Here is a 25,298-nt window from a genome sequence, read left to right on the forward strand (position 1 = left end):
AGTCTCCGAAAGGCTCCAGCCTGCCCTTCCCTTCCCCGACGAAGGATCATAGAGACGTCCGGCGCAGCGAGGCCTCCTGGCGCAGCCATCGAGATGCGCAGCGGGCGGCTAGACCGTTGCAGGTCGAGCCGGCTTCCGCTCCGTTAGTCCTCCGTCCCAACATGGCGCAGTCAGTTAACATCACCGAGCTGAACCTGCCGCAGCTAGAAATGCTCAAGAACCAGCTGGACCAGGTGGGGACCGGCGGCAGAGACACCCCATTCCCGCTTCACATGCCTCCTGCCCACGCGTCCTCCCTCGTCCCCCATTCCTCCCCTCTTTGGGAGGCTTCCCTTCCCCTGGGAAACCCCCACCCCATCCCAGGATCGCCCCCCTCTCCGGCAGTGCCCCCTCTCTCTCCAACCCCCCACAATGACCCTATTTCCCGTCCTCTGTAGGAAGTGGAGTTCCTGTCCACGTCCATTGCCCAGCTCAAGGTGGTACAGACCAAGTATGTGGAAGCCAAGGACTGTCTGAACGTGCTGAACAAGAACAACGAGGGTATGGGGTAGGCGCGTGAAGGCAACCTGGGGGATGTGGTGAGCCGGCTACTCTCGTCCCGCCTTCTAATCCCGTCGTCCTTACCTGAGATGAGAAAGCAATCCTTTACGTATTGTATACCGCTACAGGAGCCCTTTCGTGTTGCCTATCTAGAGTTGAAATGTACAGGACATTCCTCTGCTGTTGTCCCTGTTTCCATCCTTTTCTTAAGATCTTTCTTATTCTCTCTGCCATCTTGGGACTCCCTTTAACGTCTTAACTTTCCCCAGATGTTTGTCTTAATTGCTTTCACAGGGAAAGAATTACTCGTCCCACTGACGAGTTCTGTATCCTTTCCACAGAAACTGCTACCCTGCTCTCTCCTTTTCTCTTTCACCCCTCGCCTGAAAAAAAAAAAAAAAAAAGGATTAGTTTTGATTACTCCAGAGAGTCCCCATGATTCTGAGAAAGCTCTTATTATGCATTCTTTGTACCTCTCCTACTTAACCTGGGGCCAACATCCAGCTGATGCCTTGTGAGCACCAAGGCATATGTAGAATTGAGGTGTGATTATTTCCCTTTGCTGTTTGAGAATAGCCTCTAATAGGAAAACAAAAAAGGTGGATTTAGACTTTCACTAATAACTTAGAAGAGATAAACGATGGAAGAATAACAGGATGTAGAAACAAGGGGGTTGGCTGTGTTTATGAACCCTCAGTTTTGGCTTAACTGTGGCTCTTATTTCTAAACTGTTGTTACCAAGAAACCTGGATTGTGGCTACCCGTTCAGTGTTTTACTTGAATGAGTTAAGTTATGACAGTAGGGCATCTGTAAGCTGTAGTCTGAGAACTGACAGGCTGAAAAAGAAATACAGAAGTAGTGTAGTAGGGGTTGGCTAAATAGTGAGCATTAAATCCACCAGGAATTAGCTAGTGATTTCATGACTGGGGCTGTTGGTGGAAAGTGAAGCCGGCTTTTCACTTTACTACTCTCCAGCGGTAGGAAAATATCATTGTATCTAGTCCTTCTTGGGGGGCTAGTGGAAAAAACTGTAAGGACTGCTTGTAGGATGGGAGATGGGATCAGGGCAAGAGAGTGTTCTAGCATATGCCATTTTCTCCATAAGGAACCGACTTCTCTGTCCCTTCCCATTGGAGTGTACAGGTACAGTTCTAAGGCCTCCAGATTCTTCAGTCCTTGTGGCTTGTAGCTTTTTAGAAAAGAAGGCCAAGCAGGCTGGCTGACAGGGAATCATGACACTCCTGCTGGGCTAGTTTTCCCTTAATCCTTGCTTCTCAGATGTATGTCCCTGGGAAGCTACATGATGTGGAACATGTACTCATCGATGTGGGAACAGGCTACTATGTAGAAAAGGTGAGTGGAAGTAACCACGTGGATGCCCTTCTGAGCAGGGAAAGAAGTTTAGGGGAAGACCTAGAGTGCAGCACAGGGTCTCCTCTTAGCCCTTCATTCACCTCTGACCTTGCAGACAGCTGAGGATGCCAAGGACTTTTTCAAGAGGAAGATAGACTTCCTTACCAAGCAAATGGAGAAAATCCAGCCAGCTCTGCAGGAGAAGCATGCCATGAAACAGGGTAAGGTTGGCCTGGGGCACCTCTTCACCCTTTCTACTTCCATGGTAAAGGGCATGGATTCCAGTATGAACTGGGGGTGTCCCCTTTGCTAGATTAAAACCATGTCTTTCTCTTTGGTGTCTAGATGTAGTCTCTAGATTCTGTGCATTACATACCCACTATTTGTAGATTGCTGGGTTGGGTGCTTGAGAAATTTAGAGGAAGGAAATCATCTTTGTTCTCAGGGTGTTCTATTTAATGGGGATGGAATGGGGGAGATGATACCTGTAAATGAACACACAGGAAAGAAATACAACCCAAACTAAGTACTAGCCATTGCAACCCTGGCTACGCATGAGAATAACCCAGGAAGTTTAAAGAGGAAGCCTGAGTCCAAGCCAAACCAGTTAAATCAACCTGGGGGTGGGGGGACTCTCAGGGGTCAGTGTTTTTTGTTTTGTTTTGTTTTGTTTTTAAGATTTTATTTATTTATTTGACAGAGAGACAGCGAGAGAGGGAACACAAGCAGGGGGAGTGGGAGAGGGAGCAGCAGGCTTCCTGCTGAGCAGAGAGCCCCATGCGGGGCTCGATCCCAGGACCCTGGGATCATGACCTGAGCCGAAGGCAGACGTTTAACGACTGAGCCACCCAGGCACCCCTTGGGGGTCAGTGTTTTTTTAAAAACTCCCCAGGTATTTCTGTTACACAGTCAGGATTGAGAATCACTGTTCTAAAGGTGAAAATCTTATCCACAGTTAGGTTTGACTCATTTAATAATGTTATTTTGTTCATTTTTATGTCTCAGTGGTTATCATATATTTACTGACACATTGTAGACTGTAAATTTGTGTGTGCATGTAAATGTATCCCACAGTGGATCAGTGTTAAAAGTTTTGGGGTTTTTTTGTTTTGTTTTTAATTATTTGAGAGAGTGCGCGAGCAGGGTGGCAGTAAGAGCGGGGAGAGACTCTCAAGGCCACTCCATGCTGAGCTAGGAGCCGCAAGTGGAGCTCCCTCTCAAGACCCTGAGATCACGATCTGAGCCGAAACCAAGAGTCCCACGCTTAACCGACACCAGCACCCAGGCGCCCCTCACTGTGTTAAAAGTTTTATTAACTGTACTTGGTTGTCTGCCTGTCTTTAAATTTTTTTCCTCACGTTTCCTGAACTCTGGGTTCTCCCCTCAAGCTCCAGACCAGGATCTGACTCTTCTTTTTTCCCACAGCTGTCATGGAGATGATGAGCCAGAAGATTCAGCAGCTCACAGCCCTCGGGGCAGCTCAGGCTACTGCCAAGGCCTGAGAGCTTGTTTCAGATCTGGGGCAGAGGGACTCTTGCTTCAGGAGCTTGGGACTTTGTGGGCGTGGCTTCCTGGGGTCCAGGAAGAGAACGATCTTGTGTTTAATGCTAATAAATGTGCCAGCTGGGCAGAATGTTGGTCTTTTCTTGCATGAAGCAAAGGACTGGTGATGACATGGGAGGGCGGTGATGGAGATGCTGTGCCCCTCCCCAGGGCCTGCTCAGTTAGTGGGGGATGCAGTGCTTATCTCCGAGGCTCCACCCTGGGCCTTTGGAGGAGTCCGGGAGAAATCCTGCGAGACGCCGCTTTCTGCGGGTCGGTTGCCGTGGAAACGGCCGCCCGGCGGAAATGGAACTGCGCGTGCGCTTCCTCTTCCGGGTCGACGACCCACCGCCCCACCGGGGAGGTTGCATGGGCTGCCGCTTCCCGCGCGGTCTCCTACGTCTGCTGCGGCCGCCGCGAGCCTCGCGGCCCCGGCCGCGTGTGCTCAGCCTGGAGTCCGTCCCGCCGCCCAAGCGACCCCGCGGCAGCCTCATGGCGCCACCCCGAATCGGCACGCACAACGGCACTTTCCACTGCGATGAGGCCCTGGCGTGCGCACTGCTGCGCCTCCTGCCCGAGTACCGGGTACGATCCGCGGAAACTGACCCCGGGGCATCTACGGGCCCCCCCCGGGCGGGCTGTGCCCGAGCACCCCCTCCTTACCCGCTCCCCTGGAAACCTAACATTCATTCTCTATCAGCGCGACCCTGGCCGCCACCTCACCTCCTGTGTCCGCTGCAGGATGCGGAGATTGTGCGGACCCGGGACCCCGAAAAACTGGCTTCTTGTGACATCGTGGTAGATGTGGGTGGCGAGTACGACCCTCAGAGACACCGATATGACCATCACCAGAGGTGAGTGCCCAGATAGCATTTCTTTAGCTTCCTCGACTTCAGCTTTGTTCTGTGCCCCAAGGCAGCCATCCACTGCGGTTGTCCGTGCCAGCGAAGGGAACCGCCTCATCCTGGAAAGCCAGCTCCTGAGTGCCGCGGGACTACAGCCTGCCGGCTCGCCCCCCGCTCTGCGTCCGTCCCCCTGGCCTTGGGCCTCGCTGGCTTCCAGGCGGTCCTCACGCCCCTCCCCGCTGGCCGCCTTCCTTGGCTCAGTCAGGATTTTCTCCCACTAGCACCATCCTCACCCCAGTTAATACCCCAGCTCAGATTGGTCCTTTCATGTGCCCTTGCTGCCCCACTTCAGACTGCTGGGCCCACATGGCAGCGGTGGTGGTGACAGCTCAGATGTATGTGGTCCTCTACTTAATTTATACTCTTACATTGGGAAATCTTTCTTCTCCAAGGCTGGCCCATTATCCGTGGTACCATTTCAGTCCCCTTCGTCTCTCCTCAGGCCCCTACCTCATCAGACTCCCTCAGTGAGTGACCCTGCCGCCTCCTTTTCAAAGGAAATTGAGCCTTTCCTGCATGCACATCCTCAGATTCCCATTCCCAAGCATCCTCAGCTCCCTCTTTCCAGTTCAGGAAACATCGTTCCCTTCTGTTTGCCCCTTTTGTGATCTATTACTTTCTCCTCTGGGGGCTCACACCACCGTTCTCCCCCAGTGTTTGTTTCTTCTTTAAAATTTTATTTCTTTATTTGAGAGTGAGAGCATGAGCAGTTGGAGGAGCAGAGGAAAAGGGAGAAGCAGGCTCGACTCGGGGCTCCATCCCAGGACCCTGGGATCATGACCTGAGCCGAAGGCAGGCACTTAACCCACTGAGCTGCCCAGGCACCCCCTCCCCCAGCCTAAAATTCTGCCCGAGCGTCTCCATTTGGAAGTCAAGAGTAAATAAAAAAACAAACCCTCCCTCATATACCCCACACTGCTTAAAGTGGGGATCTCTGACAGAGTATGAGGGTATTTTATTTAAATTCTCTCTAAGTATTTTTCTCCCTTTCCCTCTTTTTTTTTTTTTTAAGTGTACATATTACATCCATAAATGATGTGGTGGGGGAACCCTCCTGCTATTTATAGCCTCATCTCTTACCCTCCCTTCTCAGCCTCTCATCAGTGAAAGAGCTGACCCTGATTCCACATCCCTTCCAGTTCGTTCCGTTCATTCATTCGGCTGGCCCTCTCCCAATCTCTCCACTGGAAATGCTCGTGGAAAGGGCCCCTCAACACCGAACTCAGGTTGCTGGTGGAGGGTCTCACCTTAACGGACCTCTTTGTAGTACTTGACAATATTGAGTAATTCCTTTTTTCTAATGATTTTATATATATATTTTTTAACTGTGCAGTATTTGATACATAAAAGGATGTATTTAACACTTTCGGACTATAACACACGTAACAAGCACCCATGGACCAATCTCCCAACCTGAGAACTAGAAGAGCACCATTACCTTGGCGTCTGCGCCCCAGTACTTCTTCCCTCTCCGAGTCCCCTGCCTCCCCGGAAGCAAGCGGTGTCCTTAATTCTCTGTTCTACTGTGTAGTTTAGCACATATGTCTGTTTCCATCAACAATTTCGTTTAGCTTCTTTTTGGACTTCTATCTGGGGCTTACTATGTATTAATCTTTTTACTTTGTGAACATTTTATAAATATTTTTGTATTTGCTCCATAATAAAAAACACTAAAGCAAAAAATAAGCTCTCTAGCTGATTCTGACAGACTGGTATTAGAAATTACAGCAGTAGTTTTCTACTTCCCTAAGAACTGTCATACCATTTCCCTATTCTCTGTGCCACTGAGAATTCAGATTTCTGCTTTCCTCACTCCCCTGCACCACTGCAAGGTGACCTTGCATTTGTTCTGCATGCTGGCTGGCACAGTGCTCTCACATGAACTTGTCCGCTGAAAATCTCTCAGTGGCTCCCCACTACCGACAGATAACGTCCAAAATCCAAACTATGGTGGACGAGGCCTGCCATGATCTGGCCCTTGCTTACCCCTCTAGCTTTATTTTTTTGCCACTCCTCATACCCGAGCTGCCTTTCTTGCAGTTCCATGTAGAGACCTGTGTTAGCCGTTGTAAGAGATGTTGTTCCATCTGTACCTGGAGTACCTTTTCTCCTTGACCTTTGTGTCTGGCTGGCGAACACCTAATTCCTCTTTTAAGAATGACCTGAAGTCTTTCCTCCCCCCTTTCCCTTGTTTATAACCTAAGTAGAGCATTCGCTTGGTTGTTTGTGGGCTTCTCTGCCTGTAGTAGATGAACTTGAAGGCAGGGACGTTGTCTTAGGGTTTTAGTTTTGTTGGGTTTTTTGTTGTTGTTTTTTAAGTTTTTTTTTTTGGTGTTTTGTTTTTATTTGTCAGAGGGAGAGCACAAGCAGGGGGAGCGGCAGGCAGAGGGAGAAGCAGGCTCCCCGCTGAGCCGGGGGCCCAATGCGGGACTCGATCCCAGGACCCTGGGATCATGACCTGAGCCCAAGGCAGACATTTTACCAACTGAGCCACCCAGGCGCCCTGGTCTTAGGTTTTTTTTTTTTTTTTTTTTTTTTATCCCTGGTGTCTAAAACACAAAGCCTGGCATGTAGTAAGCATTGAATTAACCATTGTCAAATGAAAGCATGAATGGAGACTCCAAGCTGAGGTCCATGTTGAACCCCAAGGAAAAGCTAAAGCCCCACAGCTGGGCACCCCCCCTCCCACCTCCTGAGTGTTCTCCAGCCTCCACCCCCTCATGCCTGCACATGCAGGCACATGCTGTGGGCTAACTGGGGCAGCTCTGCCTCAGCCCTACCTCCCTGTGCTCCTCAGATCTTTCACAGAGACCATGAGCTCCCTGTCTCCTGGGAAGCCATGGCAGACCAAGCTGAGCAGTGCGGGACTCATCTATCTGCACTTCGGGCACAAGCTGCTGGCCCAGTTGCTGGGCATCAGTGAAGAGGACAGCATGCTGGGCACCATCTATGACAAGGTGGGGACCGAAGGACAGAGATGACCCATAAGTGTGTCTCCACCAATTGGGAATGGCACTCACGCAGGACTGGGCCTCAGGACTCCTGGCCTGTAGTCGGCTCAGCACCTTCTCCCCCAGTCAGGCTCATCTTCTCACAGGGGATGGCTCATCTCTCTCACGTCCATCCTGGGGTGGTTGTGAGAGGCGGGTGAGGTAGTGTTCGGGGAAGGGCTTTGAAAACCATAAAGCAGTGTTTCTTGGTCTTTTTCTTGACCTGACACACATAAAAAATTGTTCAACAACTTGGTAATAGAGGAGGCTGCTTGTGTTGGGAAGCACATGGCTTGGAGGTTCTGGCTGCCCTGAAGGTGGAGGGAAGCGTATCTGGGACACGAATTGGGACATTCAGCTGGGAGGGGTTGGATTATGAAAATATCTTCAGGTTCCACCAGCATCCCCTGCGAGCAGCTCAGCACGTTCCTGCTACGGGGAAGGAATGGGGGTACACCTGTCAGTGATTCTGAGGACACCTGCTTGACCCCCCATGCCTGTGACATTCACGAGTCAAGCTGCAGATTCCATCAACTCTGGTTTTTGCAGAAGCCACTGAGTTCGGTTCTGTCTTAGTTTGCCTATTATCTGCCCCCTGTGACATAGCATTAGTACAATCCAAAGAAGTGAAGAAATAGGAATGGTTGCGTTGGAGCTTTGGGAATACTAAGGTTTTTAGACTGCCTGAGGCCATTTTCCCTTCTGCTGAGGGGCTTCTCTTCTAATTTTTTTTAAGATTTTATTTATTTGAGGGCGCCTGAGTGGCTCAGTTGGTTAAGCGACTGCCTTTGGCTCAGGTCATGATCCTGGAGTCCCGGGATCGAGTCCCGCATCGGACTCCCTGCTCAGCAGGGAGTCTGCTTCTCCCTTGGACCCTCCCCCCTCTCATGCTCTCTCTCTCTATCTCATTCTCTCTCTCAAATAAATAAAATCGTTAAAAAAATAAAATAAAATTTGATCATTGTTTAAAAAAAAGATTTTATTTATTTGAGAGAGAATAAAAGAGAAAGCGTGCACAAGTCGGGGGGGGGCTGAGCAAGGAGCCTGTGTGGCTTGATCCCAAGACCCTGGGATCATGACCTGAGCTGATGGTAGACGCTTAACCAACTGAGCCACCCATGCCCCCTGCTGAGGGGCTTCTGAGCAATTGAAGTAGATTATACCAAGTTTTAGTTGAGCATCAGGTTGGGGTCCAGAGCAAGAGAGGCTGGGCATAAGGGAGGTTCTTTTTCAGCTCTCCCCAAGGGGAGCACTTTGCCGCATACCACGGACATGTTGATGTTGTAAGCCTATTTGCAGAGCAATTTTGCTGTAAGCATTCATATCCCATGTTGTTTCTACCCCCAGACTTTTTTTTTTTTTTAAAGATTTTATTTGTCAGAGTTTGTGCACGCACAAGCAGGGGGAGCGGCAGGCAGAAGCAGGTTCCCCATGGAGCCAGGAGCCCAATGCAGGACTCGATCCCAGGACCCCGGGGTCATGACCTGAGCCAAAGGCAGACGCCCAACCAACTGAACCACGCAGGTGTCCCTGCCCCCAGACTCTTGGCGGCACTATCCTCCCCTCTCTTTGGCCTCAGGGAATGCAGTACCTGTTCCCACCACGTGACGCGTCACGGGCTTCCCTGGGACCACATCCCAGCTCCCTTGTCTCGTCCAGCACTGTTCTCCCACCTGACTCGTGTTTGGCCAGGCCCCCATGTACCTCAGTTACCAGGTCACTGAATAGCCTACTCAGCCCACCTGGAGATTTACCCTATCTCAGCCACCAGGATCCACTCCCAGAGCCCCTCATGGGAACTTGAGACCTTCCTTATTCTGAAGTCAGCAGCCCCCTCCTCAGCCATGCTGGCCCTGACTCAGGCTTTGTGCGGTACTGGAGGGAACACTGGATTACAAGTCAGGTGATCTGAATTCCAGCCCCAGCACGATTAGATCTGACCTGAAGCCGCTGAACTCCCCAGTTCCCCCTTTCTTCATCCAGTGAATGTTGACACCCTCAGGGGGCTGTTGTGGAGATTAAATGAGTGAAATCTGTAAAACGTGATGCAAATGGTAGGAACCCCCAAGAGCACTGACTCCTGCTGCCACCTTAGATGTACGAGAACTTCGTGGAGGAGGTGGACGCGGTGGACAATGGGATCTCCCAGTGGGAAGAGGGAGAGCCTAGATACGTGCTGACTACCACACTGAGCGCCCGGGTTGCCCGACTGAATCCTGCCTGGAACCAGCCCAACCAAGACACCGAGGTAAGGAGAGCCCCAAAGGAAGAGACCAGGAGGCCTGGTAAGCACTTTGGGGGAGGACGAGAGTGGTTGCCTCCTCCAATCCTAGCAGAGTCAAAAGTTGGGGCCAGCACCGCGGTTCTGATTCCTCCGATCCCCAGGCCGGGTTCCAGCGTGCAATGGACCTAGTCCGAGAGGAGTTCCTGCAGAGACTAGACTTCTACCGGCACAGCTGGCTGCCGGCCCGGGGCTTGGTGGAAGCGGCCCTGGCCCAGCGGTTCCAGGTACAGGCCCAGGAGGCGGCACTGTGGCTCGTGGCTTAGTGACTGTTGGCAGGCTGCTGGCCGAAGGGGCTCCTGCTTCCACCCTCGTCTCCCAGCGCAGCCTCCCTTTCAGGTGGACCCAAGTGGGGAGATAATAGAACTGGCAAACGGTGGATGCCCCTGGAAGGAGCACCTCTACCACCTGGAATCTGGGCTGTCCCCACCAGGGACCATCGCCTTTGTTATCTACACTGACCAGGCCGGACAGTGGCGGGTACAGTGTGTGCCCAAGGAGCCCCATTCATTCCAGAGCCGGTAAGGCCCCAGAGGACCCCCCTGCGGACCTTCAGGCCTGTTTCAGCCCTATCAGAGGGGCCACTAACCTTGGCCTCTTCTGTGCTTCCTCTCTCTGCTCCTCAAGGCCTCCACTTGCTCCCACTGACTTCCTCTTTCTGTCTACTTGTAGGCTGCCCCTGCCAGAGCCATGGCGGGGTCTTCGGGACGAGGCCCTGGACCAGGTCAGTGGGATTCCTGGCTGCATCTTTGTCCACACCAGCGGCTTCATTGGTGGGCACCACACCAGAGAGGGTGCCTTGAGCATGGCCCGTGTCACCCTGGCCCAGCACCCGGTACCTAAGCCTCCCACAAATTCCCTAGTCCAATAAAATGTCATGTATCACACACTGATCAAGTCCTTGCCACATTATTACTCTGCACCATTTTGGGAACTTGCCTGAAACTTGGGAAAAGTGAAATGTCTATTATATACCAAAGCCTATGGTAGGTCTTTTCTCAGCTCTGCTTTCCAAATCACCTGAGAACCACCCAGTTCCTAGGGTTAAATAAGTTGGCCAAATTCATAAAAAGTAACACAGCCATCTTAACCCAAAGTCCACTATTTTTTTTCTTCACTAGACCCCAGTGCAACTCCCTGAAAAAAGAAAGTCTCATAATGGAATAGAAAACAACAAAGGGAATTTTTTATTATTAGAAGTGCGAGTGAGGGGAGTGGGACCAGGCAGGGGGTGGCCCTGGGAGAGGGTCCCATGGGGCAGAGGTTGGGGATGTCTCGGTAAAGAGGGGCAGATCATGAGTAGAGCCTCCACCCCCAGCTGGGGGCTCCTGGGTCCGGCCAAGCACTGGGCTAAAACGTGGAAACTGGGCATTAACAAAGTACAGAGGGATGTGGGCAATTCGGCCTGTGGACCAGCACTGCAGAGAGGGACAAGAAAAATCATTCAGAGCCTAGGCCCAAAGAAGGCCACATGGCAGGGCCACGCAGCAGCCACAGCCCTCAGTTCCTCCACCCTGCTCCCCAAAAGCCCAGCAGCCTGGCCGACTCACCACACTGAGCAGAGCCCCTTTGTTGAAGGATGGATGGAAAGTGATGAGCTGCGCCTGGGCCCCCGGCTCCCCCTGGATAATGCCGCTAGGGGGAGAAGGTGAGCAGGCAGTTGGAGACAAGAGGTGAAGCAGGATGTGGGCTCCGTGTGGGGTGTGGGAAGGTGGGTAGGGGGTTCAGACCTGATGGCCTACCTGGCACTTACCAAGGAAGCAGCTCAAACACGGGGCTGTTTCGAGTGCGAAAAAGGAGGATGACTGGTTTCCCATCCTGGACCCGTGGATTTCCTGAGAAACGGATGCGCTAGGAAGGCACGCTGGAGGCAGAACCCCAGCGCAGGGCAGAGAACGGCAGCCAGGGCCTGGACACCCTCCATTAATGGGAAGACGGCCGAGCAAAGTCCTTCCCAAGTCTTACCTTTCATGAGCACAGCCAGACGCTCCCCACTGGGGTCCCAGACCATGGAGTGGGCCTCTCCCCCAAGTCTGTGAGTCACAAGAGTCATTTGGGAGGGCTCAGCATGGTCCCGCCCACCTTTTCACTGCCCCTCCCTCAGCCATTCAGCTCACCTTTCCTCTCCATCCGGTGTTTGTACAGTTGTCTCAGACAGATCCGCCACAATGGTGGCTGACTTGGCACCTCCAACGCGCCCCTTCCCCTCCCCTGCAAGAAGGGCGGAGGCTCTGGTACAGGAAGCAGGCCTCTCACTGGTCCTCTGCCTCACATCCATTGTAAGCATCGACACCTCTCAAGTCTCCCAAGCTTTACTTCCCTTTATCCTTCAGAGTAGCATCTTCCAGAGGGTTCCTGCCTCCCTCTGACTACCCCAGATACTCTGCATCCCGAGCTGTTTCCCCTGACTCACCGCAACGTTCTGGGAACAACAAGGAGTAAATGAGTGGTTCCCCCAATACAGTGAACAGCAGTCGGTTTCCATCTGGGCTCCAGCAGCCAGTCTGGGGTCAGGGAGCAAAAGGCAGGGGAACATCGGTCGGGAGGGGAATGCAGGAAGAACAGTAGAGGGTGAGGGGAGACACGCTTGGGGCACCTGGGACCCGCCTCCTCCCCAGCTCTCTGAATCACAGTCCCCTCTCACCTGACACCGCCCTGACAGAGTAGGCCATCTCTCACAAGTCCACATCTGGGCCTCCCAGACTCTGTGCCGGAGAGAGGCAGGTCGCAACTCAGGACCTCTAGGTTCCAAAACCTGGACTGCCCTCCCTCTGCCAGCCCCAGGGCCAGGTCAGAGAATGGAACAGAACAGAAGGTTCTGCGGCCGGAAGTTCCAGGAGCCAAGTGCCTTTCTCTAGGTCATCCTTGCCCTCCCCCTCCCTCTGCCCTCCTCCCACTCACCGAAAGACAGCTGAAGGAGTGGTAGCCAGGACTTTGCTGCCATCCGGGGACCAGAGCAGATTGGTAACCCCGCCTCCCCGAAACCAGGGAAGGGGAACACAGGTCTCTGTTGAGACATCCCATACCTGGGCCACAGGGGTCGGGAGTGAGAGAAGAAACTCCAGCATCCCTAACCTGTCACAGGGGCTGCCCTTACTCAAGGTACAAAGACACAGAAAGGAGATGAAGCAGGAGAAGGACTGTTAGAACAGGAGGGAACAGGTTTCTATGTGCAGTGACAGCAAGCAGAATTTTACGTCTGAGGAGTCTGAATGGTACCGCTCCTTCCCTGGAAAAGTTTAACGCTCAACGGACGATTATTTCTCTCCTCCCCATAGGCTATCTTCCACCCCCAGGCAAAGAATGGTCTTGCCTCAAGTCTGAGGGGGGCTGAAATGACAGCAAGGGAGGGGGACCAACTCACCAGGATAGCAGCATCCACAGGTGAAGCTGAGAGCAGCCGTCCCCCACTGGGCGCCCAGGCCAAGCTGGTGACAGGTGTGTGTCCAGGGTGAGAGAGCACTTGGGCACAACCCGAAGAGGGTCTGCGGAGGGGAAGCAGGGTATGAAATCAGAAGGAGACAAGGACACCCCATGACTATTTCCTTACCTCCTAACGAAACTTCCATATCCCAATGGTCCCTCAAATCCACGTTAGGGGAAATAAGTAAGGGTCATGGGAGTTAAAGGAAAAAAAAAAAAAAAAGGGCAAAATCACCACCATTAGGTCCACAGATGAAAATGAGTGAAAGGGAGTAAGCTGTCACCGTAGGCCTCAGGGAGACACACACTTCTGGCCAGCGAGGCTAGATGGTGCCGAGCCGGGGAGAGGTCACGCTCCGCCCCAGACCAGAGCCCTCTCCCCGCAGGGCCATCCAGCCTGGGGCCCGCGATCATCTGTGATGTTACCTCAAGGTTCCAGTCTCTTCTCCAGAGTTATCTGCTGCTCCCCAGAACTCATCCTGTGCTGCAAACCCTGTCCTTCCCTCTTTCCTTGTCAGAATTACTCTCCCTCTGTGCTCCTGCACGGTTTTCTGCTTGTGACAAAGGTGCAGCAGGGGGTCGTCCTCCACCAATAGGCTGGGAGCTGCCTTGTACCTCCAGAGCCACGTACCTGGCCTGACAGGCACAGGCTACTACCTGAATGAATGCCATCCTCCTCTACCACCGAACTGTCACTACCTCTAGTGCCAATGGGGTCTTAGATCGCCGATCTAATAAACCCTACTTTTCTTTTCAGGTCTGTTCACAGAGATCCATCTCATTCTTTTCAGTGGCTCCGCTGTCTCCACTCCCCTGAATCGAGAAACTAGAACTGATTTAGTCACGCCTCCACAAATGGACATTTCAACTGTTTGTAGAGTTTTATCATTTCAAACAACACTGCAAAAAATATTCTCTGTATCTATACCCTTAGGTACTCATGTTACTATGTGTTCAGAATTTGGGAGTAAAAAAGGCTTGCACTTTTATGTTTTTATTCTTTTTTAAAGATTTTATTTATTTCTGAGAGAGAGAGAGAGAGCGTGAGCACACAAGCAGGGGGAGTGGTAGGCAGAGGGAGAAGCAGGCTCCCCATGTAGCAGGGAGCCCGATGTGGGGCTCGATCCCAGGACCCTGGGATCATGACCTGAGCCAAAGGCAGATACTTAACCGACTGAGCCACCCGGGCGCCCTTAGGCTTGCACTTTAAAAAAAATAAATAGGGGGCGCCTGGGTGGCTCAGTTGGTTAAGCGACTGCCTTCGGCTCAGGTCATGATCCTAGAGTCCCGGGATCGAGTCCCGCATCGGGCTCCCCGCTCAGTGGGGAGTCTGCTTCTCCCTCTGACCCTCTTCCCTCTCGTGCTCTCTATCTCTCATTCTCTCTCTCTCAAATAAATAAATAAAATCTTAAAAAATAAATAAATAAATAAATAGGGACTACCTTTATTATTTCCTAAATGGAAAGCCAATCATCCCAACACTAAAATAAAAAAAATCTAAACTTCATTGCAATGAAAAGCCACATTTCTTATATATTAAATTCTCATATATTCTTAGATCTATTCCTGAATGTTACACGATTATGCTGATCTGTTTCTGTATCCTCATGCCAATAAATTCCCATTACTGTAACTTCATAAGATATTTAATACTTGGTAGGGCAAGTCTCCCCTCCACATTCTTCCTTTTCAAACTTCTCTTGGCAACTCTTCCATATTTATTCTTTAATAAAAACTCTGAATATGGGTGCCTGGGTGGCTCAGTTGGTTAAGCGACTGCTTTCGGCTCAGGTCATGATCCTGGAGTCCCGGGATCGAGTCCCGCATCGGGCTCCCTGCTTGGCGGGGAGTCTGCTTCTCCCTCTGACCCTCCTCCCTCTCATGCTCTCTCTCTCAAATAAATAAATAAAATCTTAAAAAAAACTCTGAATATCATTTTGCCCAGTTCAGAAAAACCAAATCTAGCAGAATTCTGGCTGCAAGTCCACTTAATCTGACATTTCTATGATGACACATTCCTGTCCAGGTGTACAGTGTGTCTCTCCATTTAGTCAGCTCTTGCTTTATGGTCTTCCACAACTTTCTCCAGATATCTAGTAGATTAAATAAATTTAACAATTCATTCCCAGTGATTTTGGTAATTGCACATTATAAGTAGAATATTTTTTCCATTTCAATTTCTCAGTGATGATTATAGGTATAAAAGGAAACTATTACACTTTTGGTTTCCTGGATCCAGTCACCATCCTACATTTACATTTCTTATTAGCTCAAATAGGTTTTTTTAGCTAAGTCGCTTGTTTTATCTACGTATGAAATCATATCTGCAAAGAAGAATAATTTTCCCTTTGTTTTCAAGACTTTACCTTTTTCCTTGTCTTACTGCACTCACTAGACTCTCCAAATATAATGTTGATTAATAACAGTAATAATGGGGGGCACCTGGCTAGCTCAGTAGGTAGAGCATGCGACTCTTGATCTCGGGCTTGTGAGTTCAAGCCCCACACTGGGTGTAAAGATTACTTAAAAAAATAAAATCTTAAATAAAAATAACAGTGATAATGTATCTCTGTCTTGATCTTGACATTACTGAAAGAAATACCTTTACTATTTCATATTCACTGTCTAATATGGTAGGTACTGATTCTGAGTAAATACTCTTTTTTTTCTCAGTAAATATGTTAGGTCGTCTATTTGTATTCCTATTTTACTTTGTTTTCAACTGGAATGTCTGCTTTTTAAGGGCATTTATGGATATAAGCATTTTTCTCCTTTAATTTGCTAATTTAATAAATCATGTTAATAGATTTCCTGAGGACAGTCTAATTTCTGAAAAATCCTACTTGGTTAAGATTTTTTTTTTAAATATGCTTTTGGACTCTACTTGCTAATATTTTCTTTAAGAGTTTTTAGGAGTTTTAAATCTATGCTAAAATATTGTCTTTCTAATACTAATTATTGTCAGGCTTAGGTTTTAGGGTAGAGCTTTATAAAAATAAACCAGGATGGATTCTGGGACAGAAGGAGGACATCAGTGGAAAAACTGGTGAAATTTGAAGAAAGTCTGAGTTTAGTTAATAACGTATAAACGTCAGTTTCTTAGTTTTGACAAATGTCACATGGTAACAAGATGTTAACAATGGGTGAAACAGGGATGCCTGGGTGCTCAGTTGGTTAGGCGTCTGCCTTTGGCTCAGGTCATGATCCCAGGGTCCTGGGATCGAGTCCCGCATCAGGTTCCAGGCTCAGCGGGAGTCTGCTTCTCCCTCTGCCTCTGCCCCTGGGTTCATGCACTTGTGTGCTATTTCTCTCTCTCTCATTCACTCTCTCTCAAATGAATAAATAAAAAAAAAAATCTAAAAAAACAATGGGTGAAACTGGGTGATGGATATTCAAAACTCTCTGTACTATCTTTGCAGCTGTTCTAAAAAATCTAAAATTATGCCAAAATAAAGTTTACTAAAAGAAAAAAATCAGAAGCCTGATTTCCAAAAATTTCCCAATTTTTCTGTGATCTGGTCTAATTCAAATAACATGGAGGGGAGCCTGGCTGGCTCAGTCGGTAGAGCATGTGACTGTAATCTCAGGGTCATGAGTTCAAGCCCCACTATGGGCTGGGCGTGGAGCCTAATTTAAAAAACAAACAAGGACACCTGGGTGGCTCAGTCGATTAAGCGTCTGCCTCTGGCTCAAATCATGATCCCAGGTCCCTGGGATCGAGCCCCGCATCAGGCTCCCCCCCCCCCCCCGCACCCCGCTCGTTTCTCCCTCTGTCTGCCGCTCCCCCTGCCTGTGTGCGCTCTCGCTCACAAATAAATAAAATCTTAAAAAAATAAAAAATACAAAAACATGGAGATTATCTTTTTTTTTTTTAAGATTTTATTTATTTATTCATGAGAGACAGAGAGAGAGGCAGAGGGAGAAGCAGGCTCCCAAGGAGCAGGGAGCCTGATGTGGAACTCGATCCCAGGACCCGGGGATCACAACCTGAGCCGAAGGCAGACGCTCAACCATCTGAGCCACCCAGGCGCCCCGGAGATTATCTTTTCTTTGAAATTAGATAGACCTCTCATAAAGCCATGTATGCGTGGCATTTTTTTTAGTGGTAGAGCTCTAAAAGTTTTAATTTCTTTTACACAATCCACTTTGGTTACAGATGTTGGTAGAGAATCAAGTATTTCCTTTAGATTTTCAATGTGTTGGTCTAAACTTGTACATGAAATTCTATAATAATTCTTCTATTTTCTTCCATATCTGCAGTTATCTCTTCTTTCCCATTCTGAAAAACACTGTACTTTGATTTTCTCTTTTACCCTAATAAGGCTGGCCATAAAGTTTTCTTCTTTATTCATAACTTAAAGGACCAGTTTCTGATGTTATATTTACTTAGTTCTCATGGGGATTCTTTTTTTTTTTTTAAGATTTTATTTATTTATTTGAGAGAGAGAGAATGAGAGAGAGAGAGCACAAGAGGGAAGAGGGTCAGAGGGAGAAGCAGACTCCCTGCTGAGCAGGGAGCCCGACGTGGGGCTCGATCCCGGGACTCCAGGATCATGACCTGAGCCGAAGGCAGTCGCTTAACCAACTGAGCCACCCAGGCGCCCTCTCATGGGGATTCTTTTTCCAATTTCCTTGGTTTCAACTTATGTCTATATGAATTCCCTCCCCCACTGCCTTTAACCCTACATCTGACAGTCCTCTGGAAGAGTCAGTCTTTCTACTCCACGATCCATGTATACACACTGCCGACAATTCCAGAGGCTCCTAGTTCTGTCCCTTTCTCTAGATTACAGCCTTCTCAGCAGCTCGACATTGACCTTAGGTCTGCTTCTCCCACAGCCCTGGGAAGTGCTGTGAAGATAAAGAACTTCCAGACCGCCTGGCCACCCACCACCACGAACACGGCCACAAGCCTCCGGCCAAGGGAAGACAGAGGCTACTGGGACTCACCGGGTAGACAGAGAGGTGGGGTCCAGGGTCCAGATGAGAATGCAGGTCTGGCAGGCCACAGCCAAGACAGAGGCACTGAGGGGCTTCCAGGCCAGAGCCGCCACATTTCGCTGCAGCCGGTGCTTCAGGGAGGGGACTATAGTGCTGTGGGGAAGGTTAAGGGACTGAGTCAAAGCAGGGACACCAGAGCTCAGGGGACCAGAGTTCAGTTGAGGAGGGAAAGGCAAGAGAAGAAAGCTGATCACCCAAGGCCCAGGGGTATTGTGGGATGGATAGAAGGGTAGGAGAGAGGTTAGATGTGCAAATAGGACACATCTAGTTGTAGAGGCTCCCTGACCCTAGTTCCGGAAGGGGTCCTGTGGACCAGGCCCAGGAACCTACAGGAGCCCTGGAACCAAGGCTGGTGAGGAAAGGAGACTGACTTAGGGAGACGAAACAGTCGGAGCCCGCCCAGTAGGTGTCCACGTACCTGTTGGCATTATACACCCGGATTGAGTCATCTAGCAGGGCCACTGCAAACTTGTTGGTGTGGGGGTGCCAGGCAAAGACCCGCAAGCAGCAGCCGGACCTGGGGCCGGAGTGAGCATGAGGGCCTGAACCCAGCCCCCAGCCCAGAAGCTCAGATTCCCTTTCACGTGAGGGCATTATTGCTTTTCACTTTTTCTTTTATTTCTTTTTTTGGGAGTGAGAATGTGGGTAAGTCAGGAAAGGGGTAGGAGGAGTCTCTGCCTTGACTTCCCTCTCCCCCAGAGAAGTTCCAAGGTTCGGGACTTCCTTCCCACAAAAGCCTCAGAGCTTGTACACTCACCAGTTCGTGACTTGGGCAAATTCAGCAATCAGATCTTCGCTCCTGAGCTATGAGAACAAAGTGGATAGAGGATGCGCTGGGACAAAGGGAGCTCATCCCCCCAACTTTCCGCAGGGGAGCTGGACCACTCCCACCCTCTGCAGGCTTTCTTCCCACCCCACCCTGACCCTAAGGGATGGAAAGTGGAAGAGGGCAGGAGTGAGGGAGGAGCAGCCAGAGGGCCAGGGGAGGAAGCCAAACTTACAGACAGATGGGGGAACAGGGACCCATGGAGGGAGGAGGCCCATCGACAGAGTGCCAGGGCCCAGCTGGACGCCGTCTTCACCCACTCAAACACTGTGGGGTTGAGGAAGCAGCTCTGATTAAACCATTCACAGGGCTGTCACTGGGCACCCTCGGATAAGGAACGAGCAAGGGAAGGACAAGCATTCCCCAGGGCCTCCCGCCCAACCCATACTCAAGATACCCACTCTGCGGTGTGTGAGACAGGCAGAGGGGAAAAGATGGCAGCAGCACGGCAACTAGGATAGGAAAAACAGGGCTAAAGGGAAGGGGGCTGGGCCAAGAGGTGTTGGGATGAGTTAGGAAAAACAGGAGGGGAGATGCCAACCACAAAACGAGAGAAGGCTGTAGGGAAAAATACTCACCTTCCTCCTCCGAGTTCGCAATTTCATTCAGCACCCCAAAAAGGCCCATATCACGCCTGAGGAGAGGAAGCTGGGAGTCAGATTACTCTGCTCCCTTTGGTCTCCCTCTACAAGTTACACTCTTTAGTAAACGGGTACTGAAAATAAAAGCACTCAGGGGCGCCTGGGGGGTATAGTAGGTGGACTATGTCTCTTAATCTCCGGTTGTGAGCTCAGGCCCCACAGTGGATGTAGAGATCACTTAAAAATAAAATCTTTGCGGGGCGCCTGGGTGGCTCGGTTGGGCGACTGCCTTTGGCTCAGGTCATGATTCCGGAGTCCTGGGATCGAGTCCCACGTCGGGGTCTGGGCTCAGCAGGAAGCCTGTTTCTCCCTCTGACCCTCTCCCCTCTCATGCTGCTTCTCACTTTCTCTCTCTCTCAAGTAAATAAATAAAATCTTTAAATAAATAAATAAAATAAAATCTCTGGGGTGCCTGGGTGGCTCAGTCAGTTAAGGGTCTGACTCTTGATTTCAGCTCAGGTCTTGATCTCAGGTGGGTCGTGAGTTCAAGCCCCACAATGGGCTCCACGCTGGGTATGGGGCCTACTTAAGATAAAATAACATAACATAAAATCTTAAAAAAAAAAAAAAGGAGCATTCACATTTAATAAGTTCCAAGTATGTGCCAAGCATTTTATATATTATTCTTCATTTAATTATCACACTAATCTGAATGGCATTCTGCTCATACCAACAAGGCAACTAAGGCTCAGAAATCTTTCAGGGCTTTGTGAGCAGGTCAGGTGATCAAGGCCTGCCCTAAGCCTGTGAATGGAAAGCCATGGAAAGATTTTTTTTTTTAAGTAATCTCTACACCCAACATGTATTCAAACTTATGACCCTGAGATCAACAGTCATGCTCTACTGACTGAGCCAGCCAGGTGCCCCAACATGGAAGGATTTTAAGCAGAGGTATAAATTGATCACACCAGCATTTTAAAGATTTATTTATTTGAGAGAGAGAGCGAGCGAGCACAGGCATATGTGCGCACCAGTTGGGGGAGGGGCAGAAGGAGAGAACCTTCAAGCAGACTTTCCACTGAGCACGGAGCCTGAAGCGGGCTCCATCTCACGACCTGAGCAGAAACCAAGAGTCGGATGCTCAACCAACTAAGCCACTCAGGCACCACCCCCCCCCCCCAAACTGGCATTTTAGAAAGATCACTCTGGCTACAAATTAGAGGGACGGTGCAAAAATGGAGAGGAGGAGATGAATTAAGAGGCTACTTCAGGAATCTGGTAAAAAGGCCAAAGTGCTCTGAACCAACAGGGTTGGAGAAAAGCAGATAGATTTGAGAGGTTGAAGAAGTAGAATGAACAGAATTTGAGGGCTAACTAGACACTAGTAGGAGTAGTATCAAACGAAACACCTATGTAATAATCATAGTAGCTGATACTGCGCACCGTATGCCAAGGCTGGGCTAGATGCTTTGCATGCATTATCTAACTCAGCCACTATCACAGCCCTTCAAAATAGGTATTGTTAACATCTGCATTTTTAGATGAGAGAACAGAGGCATGAAGAGATTGATATTGTCAATGTGACCTCCATAGGACGTAGCAGCATCAGGATTCAACCTGTCTGCCTCAGAGCCTACACTCAAAAATCCCTTGCTCCTGGGGCGCCCGGGTGGCTCAGTCGTTAGGCGTCTGCCTTCGGCTCAGGTCATGATCCCAGGGTCCTGGGATCGAGCCCCGCATCGCGCTCCCTGCTCAGCGGGAAGCCTGCTTCTCCCTCTCCCACTCGCCCTGCTTGTGTTCCCTCTCTCGCCGTCTCTCTCTCTGTCAAATAAATAAATAAAATCTTAAAAAAAAAAAAATCACTTGCTCCTGAATGAGTGGTAAGGCCATTCTTTGAGATGAAAAACACAAGGTAGAAGCAGGTTTGGAAAGGAAAATGAAGAGATCTGCTTTGAATACACAGAGTGTGTAAAAGCCTGCAGAAGAGCCAACTGAGGGTGTCTGGCATACAAGGGAACACCCAGGTATGAAGTCTCAGTTGCGAGTCCAGCCCAGGACACCAGCATTTCAGGGACATCGGAAAGAGGAGGCACAGAAAAGGCAGGGAAGCAGCAGCTAAAGAGGTAGGCAGTGAGAGGGGCGCCTGGGTGGCTCAGTTGGTTGAGCGACTGCCTTCGGCTCAGGTCATGATCCTGGAGTCCCGGGATCGAGTCCCACATCGGGCTCTCTGCTCAGCGGGGAGTCTGCTTCTCCCTCTGACCCTCTTCCCTCTCGTGCTCTCTCTCTCTCATTCTCTCTCTCTCTCAAATAAATAAAATCTTTAAAAAAAAAAAAAGAGGTAGGCAGTGAGAAAGAATGACTTATCAGGGACTGAATGACTTATCAGACAATAAATGGCTGTTTAACTTCACTCACACAAAGATATGCAAATTAAATGGTACTGTGATAACAAATATCTCGATCTGACAGCACGTGTGTTGGGGAGCGGGCACTCTCATACACTGCTGGTGGGACGGTAAATATGTACAATTTCAATGGAGGACCATTTGGCAGCAGCTCACAAAATTACAAATGAACTTACCCTTTGAAGCCACCAACTAGATTTGTAGGAATTTATCCTACACATGACAGTGATAATAACTAACCCTTGAAAGTATTAATATGCATGTGCCAGGCACTGTTCTCTAAGTGCTTTACATCCATTAATTCATTTCATCGTCACTACACCTTGTAAAATCGGTCCCATTTTACAGATGAGGAAAGTGAGGGACCAAGTGATTAAGTAATTTGCCCAAGATCACACAGCTAAAGACTGGCACAGCCAGGACCTGAACCCAGGCAGTATGGCTCCACTCCTAAATGTGCTAAATGAATGACCTAAATATGAGACTATTCACTGCAACATTATCCCTAACCTTGCCGAGCTTCGGGTAAAGGCTCAGAAAGTGGTAATGACATGAAGAGCGGGTAGGGAGCAGGCTCACTTAAACCAGAAAGCAAGGCAAGTCATTGGAGATGAAATGAACTACTGTCGACTTAGGTTTCCCAAGAAGTACTGCTAATTTGTTATGATGAATGATATCCGGCACTGAGCTAGAGAGAGCTTGGGAGCCCAAGGCAGAGGGATGGTGACCCCATCTTCTCTGGGATCTGCAGACCATGATCCAGGAGACCCTTTGCGACATCTCACCATATGTTGATGCATCTCTTCCACACTTGCTCCCGATGATGGATGAAGGCAGTTCTTGTGCCATGGTCCAGCCTCCCAGGGGTCTTCAGGGGATCCTTGGTCAGGTTCAGGACAGGAAGATTGATCCACTATAGGCCAGAAGTGAGAGGTGTGAGAGGTGTGACAGTGAGTCAGTCTCTTCCCCAGATCTTTGCTGCACTCCCTGCCATCTCCAAACCATGGCTGGGCTAAGAGTAAGAGGCTCTGGGAACCTGTTTCTCATTCCCATAAACTTAATTCTTGTGGGAAAGAGAAACAGAACTTAACTCCCTTATCTGTAAAACCAGCGTATTTCACAGGGTTGCTGTGATTATTAGATCTTAGAACATCTGTGAGGCACACCTGATTCAGTCTCTTTCTTACACAGCAAACGCTCAATAAATCAGCAGTTTCTCTCCCTTTTCTTTCCCAGGAACTCCGTGGGGAAACAAACAAACAAACTCCAGGTTGTGCCTTCCCAGCTCTCACAGATACCGTCTTCAACTTTTCCATAGTTCTCCTGCACCCTCATATCCCCTAAATTCTCCCTCATTCTCTCCATTCCCTCTAGGCCCGCCCCACAGCTCCTCAACATCCCTCATCCTCCAATCCCAGCCCTAAAATACATTCCGGCCCTTCTAGTCTCGAGTCTGGGCCAGTCGACCAGGGTGAGGACCACGACCGCGGGCCCCGCTACGGGGCCTCAGGTCCCCTATTCTCCCGGGCCCCGCCCCCGTGCCTGGAGATCCCCTCCCTCCCCGCTCCGGCCACCTGGCCCCGGAAGTCGGGAGGCGGACTCTCATAACTATTGCCTGTCGCCAACTCGTTATTGTGCTCGTAGAGGGTGACTTGACCCCTAGGCGGCGGCGGAGGGAACAATCCCAGGGAACACATCTTGCCGGTCCCGAGGACGTGTGGAATCGGTAAGCTCACGGATCCCGCTTCCCCAACTCTCTTAGTTCCCGGGCTAGATTCGGATCCGTACGGGCAGCCGTCTGGGACAAACGGCGGTGCAGAATTCAACGGAAGTGAGGAGAAGAGAAACGCAGAACACGAACGCGTGCGCAGTCCCGGGACAGACTTCCAGAGCTTCCTCGCGCGCCGTCTGGCGGCCGGAGGGGGAGCGGCGCCGGCATGTCCGCAGGGTCAGCCCCTAGTTAAGGGTCAGAGTGGGGTGTGGGGGGGGCGGTGTGTGTGAGTGTGTGTGTGTTTTCTGTGAGACTGCTTTTTTTCCCCCAGTTAAGGGTCAGAGTGGGGTGGGGGGGGCGGTGTGTGTGAGTGTGTGTGTGTTTTCTGTGAGACTGCTTTTTTCCCCCCAGTTCCGAATTCCGCAACACAGTTTCCCATTCACCCTCTCAGCGCTCGGAAAGCCCAAAATAAGCCACATTCAGGGAAGTATCTAATTAAACCCTCCCAGGACCGTGGATCGTCCAGAGGAAAATGCGGACCTTCTCGGGCAGCTGGCTGGAAAGCTGAGAGAAAAGCCTCCGGGAGGAGTAAAGTCAGGAGAGACCTTGGGAGGGAGAGGGATGCGCCAGCCAAAACCTCAGGCCCCCGGGGTTACGGGTGGAGGGCGAGTGAGTTGGAAAACAGTGACGTTTCCTGAGCGCGTATTATATAGTAAAGTGCTTTCATAATTTTTTTTAAAAGATTTTATTTATTTACTCATGAGAGACAGAGAGGCAGAGGGAGAAGCAGGCTCCCTTCTGAGCCAGGAGCTGAATACAGCGCTCCATCCCAGGGCCCTGGGATCAAGACCTGAGCCCAAGGCAGACCCTTAACCAACTGAGCCACCCAGGCGCCCCAAGTGCTTGTATAATCTTTACAACAACCCCATGAGGTGAAGGCATGAGGAAAATGAGGCACAGAGAGGTTGTACCAAAACCAGCATTCTGATTTAAGAATAAAAGTGGGATTGGGGTGCTTGGCTGGCTCAGTCGGTGGAGCCTGCGACTCTTAATCTCAGAGTGGTGAGTTCGGGCCAGTTCTACATGTTGGGTGTAGAGTTTACTTAAAAAAATAAATAAGGGCATCAAGAACTAATGATGTAATGTATGGTGATTAACCTAACAATAAAAAAATTAAAACATAAATAAATAAATAAGGCGGGGCGCCTGGGTTGCTCAGTCGTTAAGCGTCTGCCTTTGGCTCAGGTCATGATCCCAAGGTCCTGGGATCGAGCCCCACATCGGGCTCCCTGCTGGGCCAGAAGCCTGCTTCTCCCTCTCCCATACCCCCTGCTTGTGTTCCCTCTCTCGCCGTGTCTCTCTCTGTCAAATAAATAAATAAAATCTTTTAAAAAAATAAATAAAATTAAATAAATAAGGGGCACCTGGGTGGCTCAGTCGTTAAGCGTCTGCCTTCTACTCGGGTCGTAATCCCGAGGTCCTGGGATCGAGCCCCACATCAGGCTCCATGCTCGGCTGGAGGCCTGCTTCTCCCTCTCCCACTCCCCCTGCTTGTGCTCCCTCTCTCGCTGTGTCTCTCTCTGTCAATTAATTAACTAACTAATTAATTATTTTTTAAAAAAGAAGAAGAGGCATGCCCTGGTGGCTCAGTCAGTTAAGTCTCTGCCTTCCGCTCAGGTCATGATCCCAGGGTCTTGGGATCGAGCCCCGCATTGGGCTCCTTGCTTGGCAGGGAGCCT

General features: G+C 50.1%; 3 protein-coding genes across 8 annotated transcripts; 2 read left to right on the forward strand and 1 right to left on the reverse strand.

Annotated features, from left to right (window-relative positions):
* The first annotated feature begins 110 nt into the window (after positions 1-110).
* PFDN5 (prefoldin subunit 5) lies at positions 111-3,620 on the forward strand. Of its 2 annotated transcripts, XM_028125658.2 has the most exons (6): positions 114-233; positions 438-540; positions 835-866; positions 1,820-1,894; positions 2,010-2,115; positions 3,320-3,620. In XM_028125658.2, exons 1-6 carry the CDS (start codon positions 162-164, stop codon positions 3,394-3,396), a joined length of 465 nt encoding a protein of 154 aa, XP_027981459.1. In that variant the 5' UTR covers positions 114-161; the 3' UTR covers positions 3,397-3,620. The 2 variants fall into 2 exon arrangements, with proteins under 2 accessions (XP_087882231.1, XP_027981459.1); XM_088026105.1 differs by having other exon boundaries at positions 111-233; positions 2,010-3,404.
* A 136-nt stretch (positions 3,621-3,756) lies between these two features.
* MYG1 (MYG1 exonuclease) lies at positions 3,757-10,505 on the forward strand. Of its 2 annotated transcripts, XM_028125656.2 has the most exons (7): positions 3,758-4,021; positions 4,178-4,290; positions 7,139-7,298; positions 9,427-9,579; positions 9,717-9,839; positions 9,952-10,133; positions 10,285-10,505. In XM_028125656.2, exons 1-7 carry the CDS (start codon positions 3,806-3,808, stop codon positions 10,481-10,483), a joined length of 1,146 nt encoding a protein of 381 aa, XP_027981457.1. In that variant the 5' UTR covers positions 3,758-3,805; the 3' UTR covers positions 10,484-10,505. The 2 variants fall into 2 exon arrangements, with proteins under 2 accessions (XP_027981458.1, XP_027981457.1); XM_028125657.2 differs by lacking the exon at positions 9,717-9,839 and having other exon boundaries at positions 3,757-4,021.
* A 271-nt stretch (positions 10,506-10,776) lies between these two features.
* Positions 10,777-23,694, reverse strand: AAAS (aladin WD repeat nucleoporin). 4 transcript variants are annotated; one of them, XM_028125702.2, is made up of 16 exons: positions 23,423-23,694; positions 22,634-22,761; positions 19,441-19,496; positions 19,038-19,129; positions 18,794-18,840; positions 18,455-18,553; positions 17,986-18,129; positions 12,977-13,097; positions 12,514-12,638; positions 12,257-12,317; positions 12,026-12,116; positions 11,730-11,823; positions 11,578-11,645; positions 11,366-11,447; positions 11,163-11,247; positions 10,777-11,030 (listed from the first exon to the last, which is right to left on the reverse strand). In XM_028125702.2, exons 1-16 carry the CDS (start codon positions 23,543-23,545, stop codon positions 10,806-10,808), a joined length of 1,641 nt encoding a protein of 546 aa, XP_027981503.1. In that variant the 5' UTR covers positions 23,546-23,694; the 3' UTR covers positions 10,777-10,805. The 4 variants fall into 4 exon arrangements, with proteins under 4 accessions (XP_027981503.1, XP_027981502.1, XP_027981501.1 ...); XM_028125701.2 differs by having other exon boundaries at positions 12,257-12,383; XM_028125700.2 differs by lacking the exon at positions 23,423-23,694 and adding an exon at positions 23,015-23,390 and having other exon boundaries at positions 12,257-12,383.
* Positions 23,695-25,298: the final 1,604 nt, after the last annotated feature.

The sequence above is a fragment of the Eumetopias jubatus genome, unplaced genomic scaffold (genome assembly GCF_037043125.1).
Source record: "Eumetopias jubatus isolate StellerSeaLion01/CBP00866 unplaced genomic scaffold, mEumJub1_p1.0 scaffold_8, whole genome shotgun sequence".
NCBI lineage: Eukaryota > Metazoa > Chordata > Mammalia > Carnivora > Otariidae > Eumetopias > Eumetopias jubatus.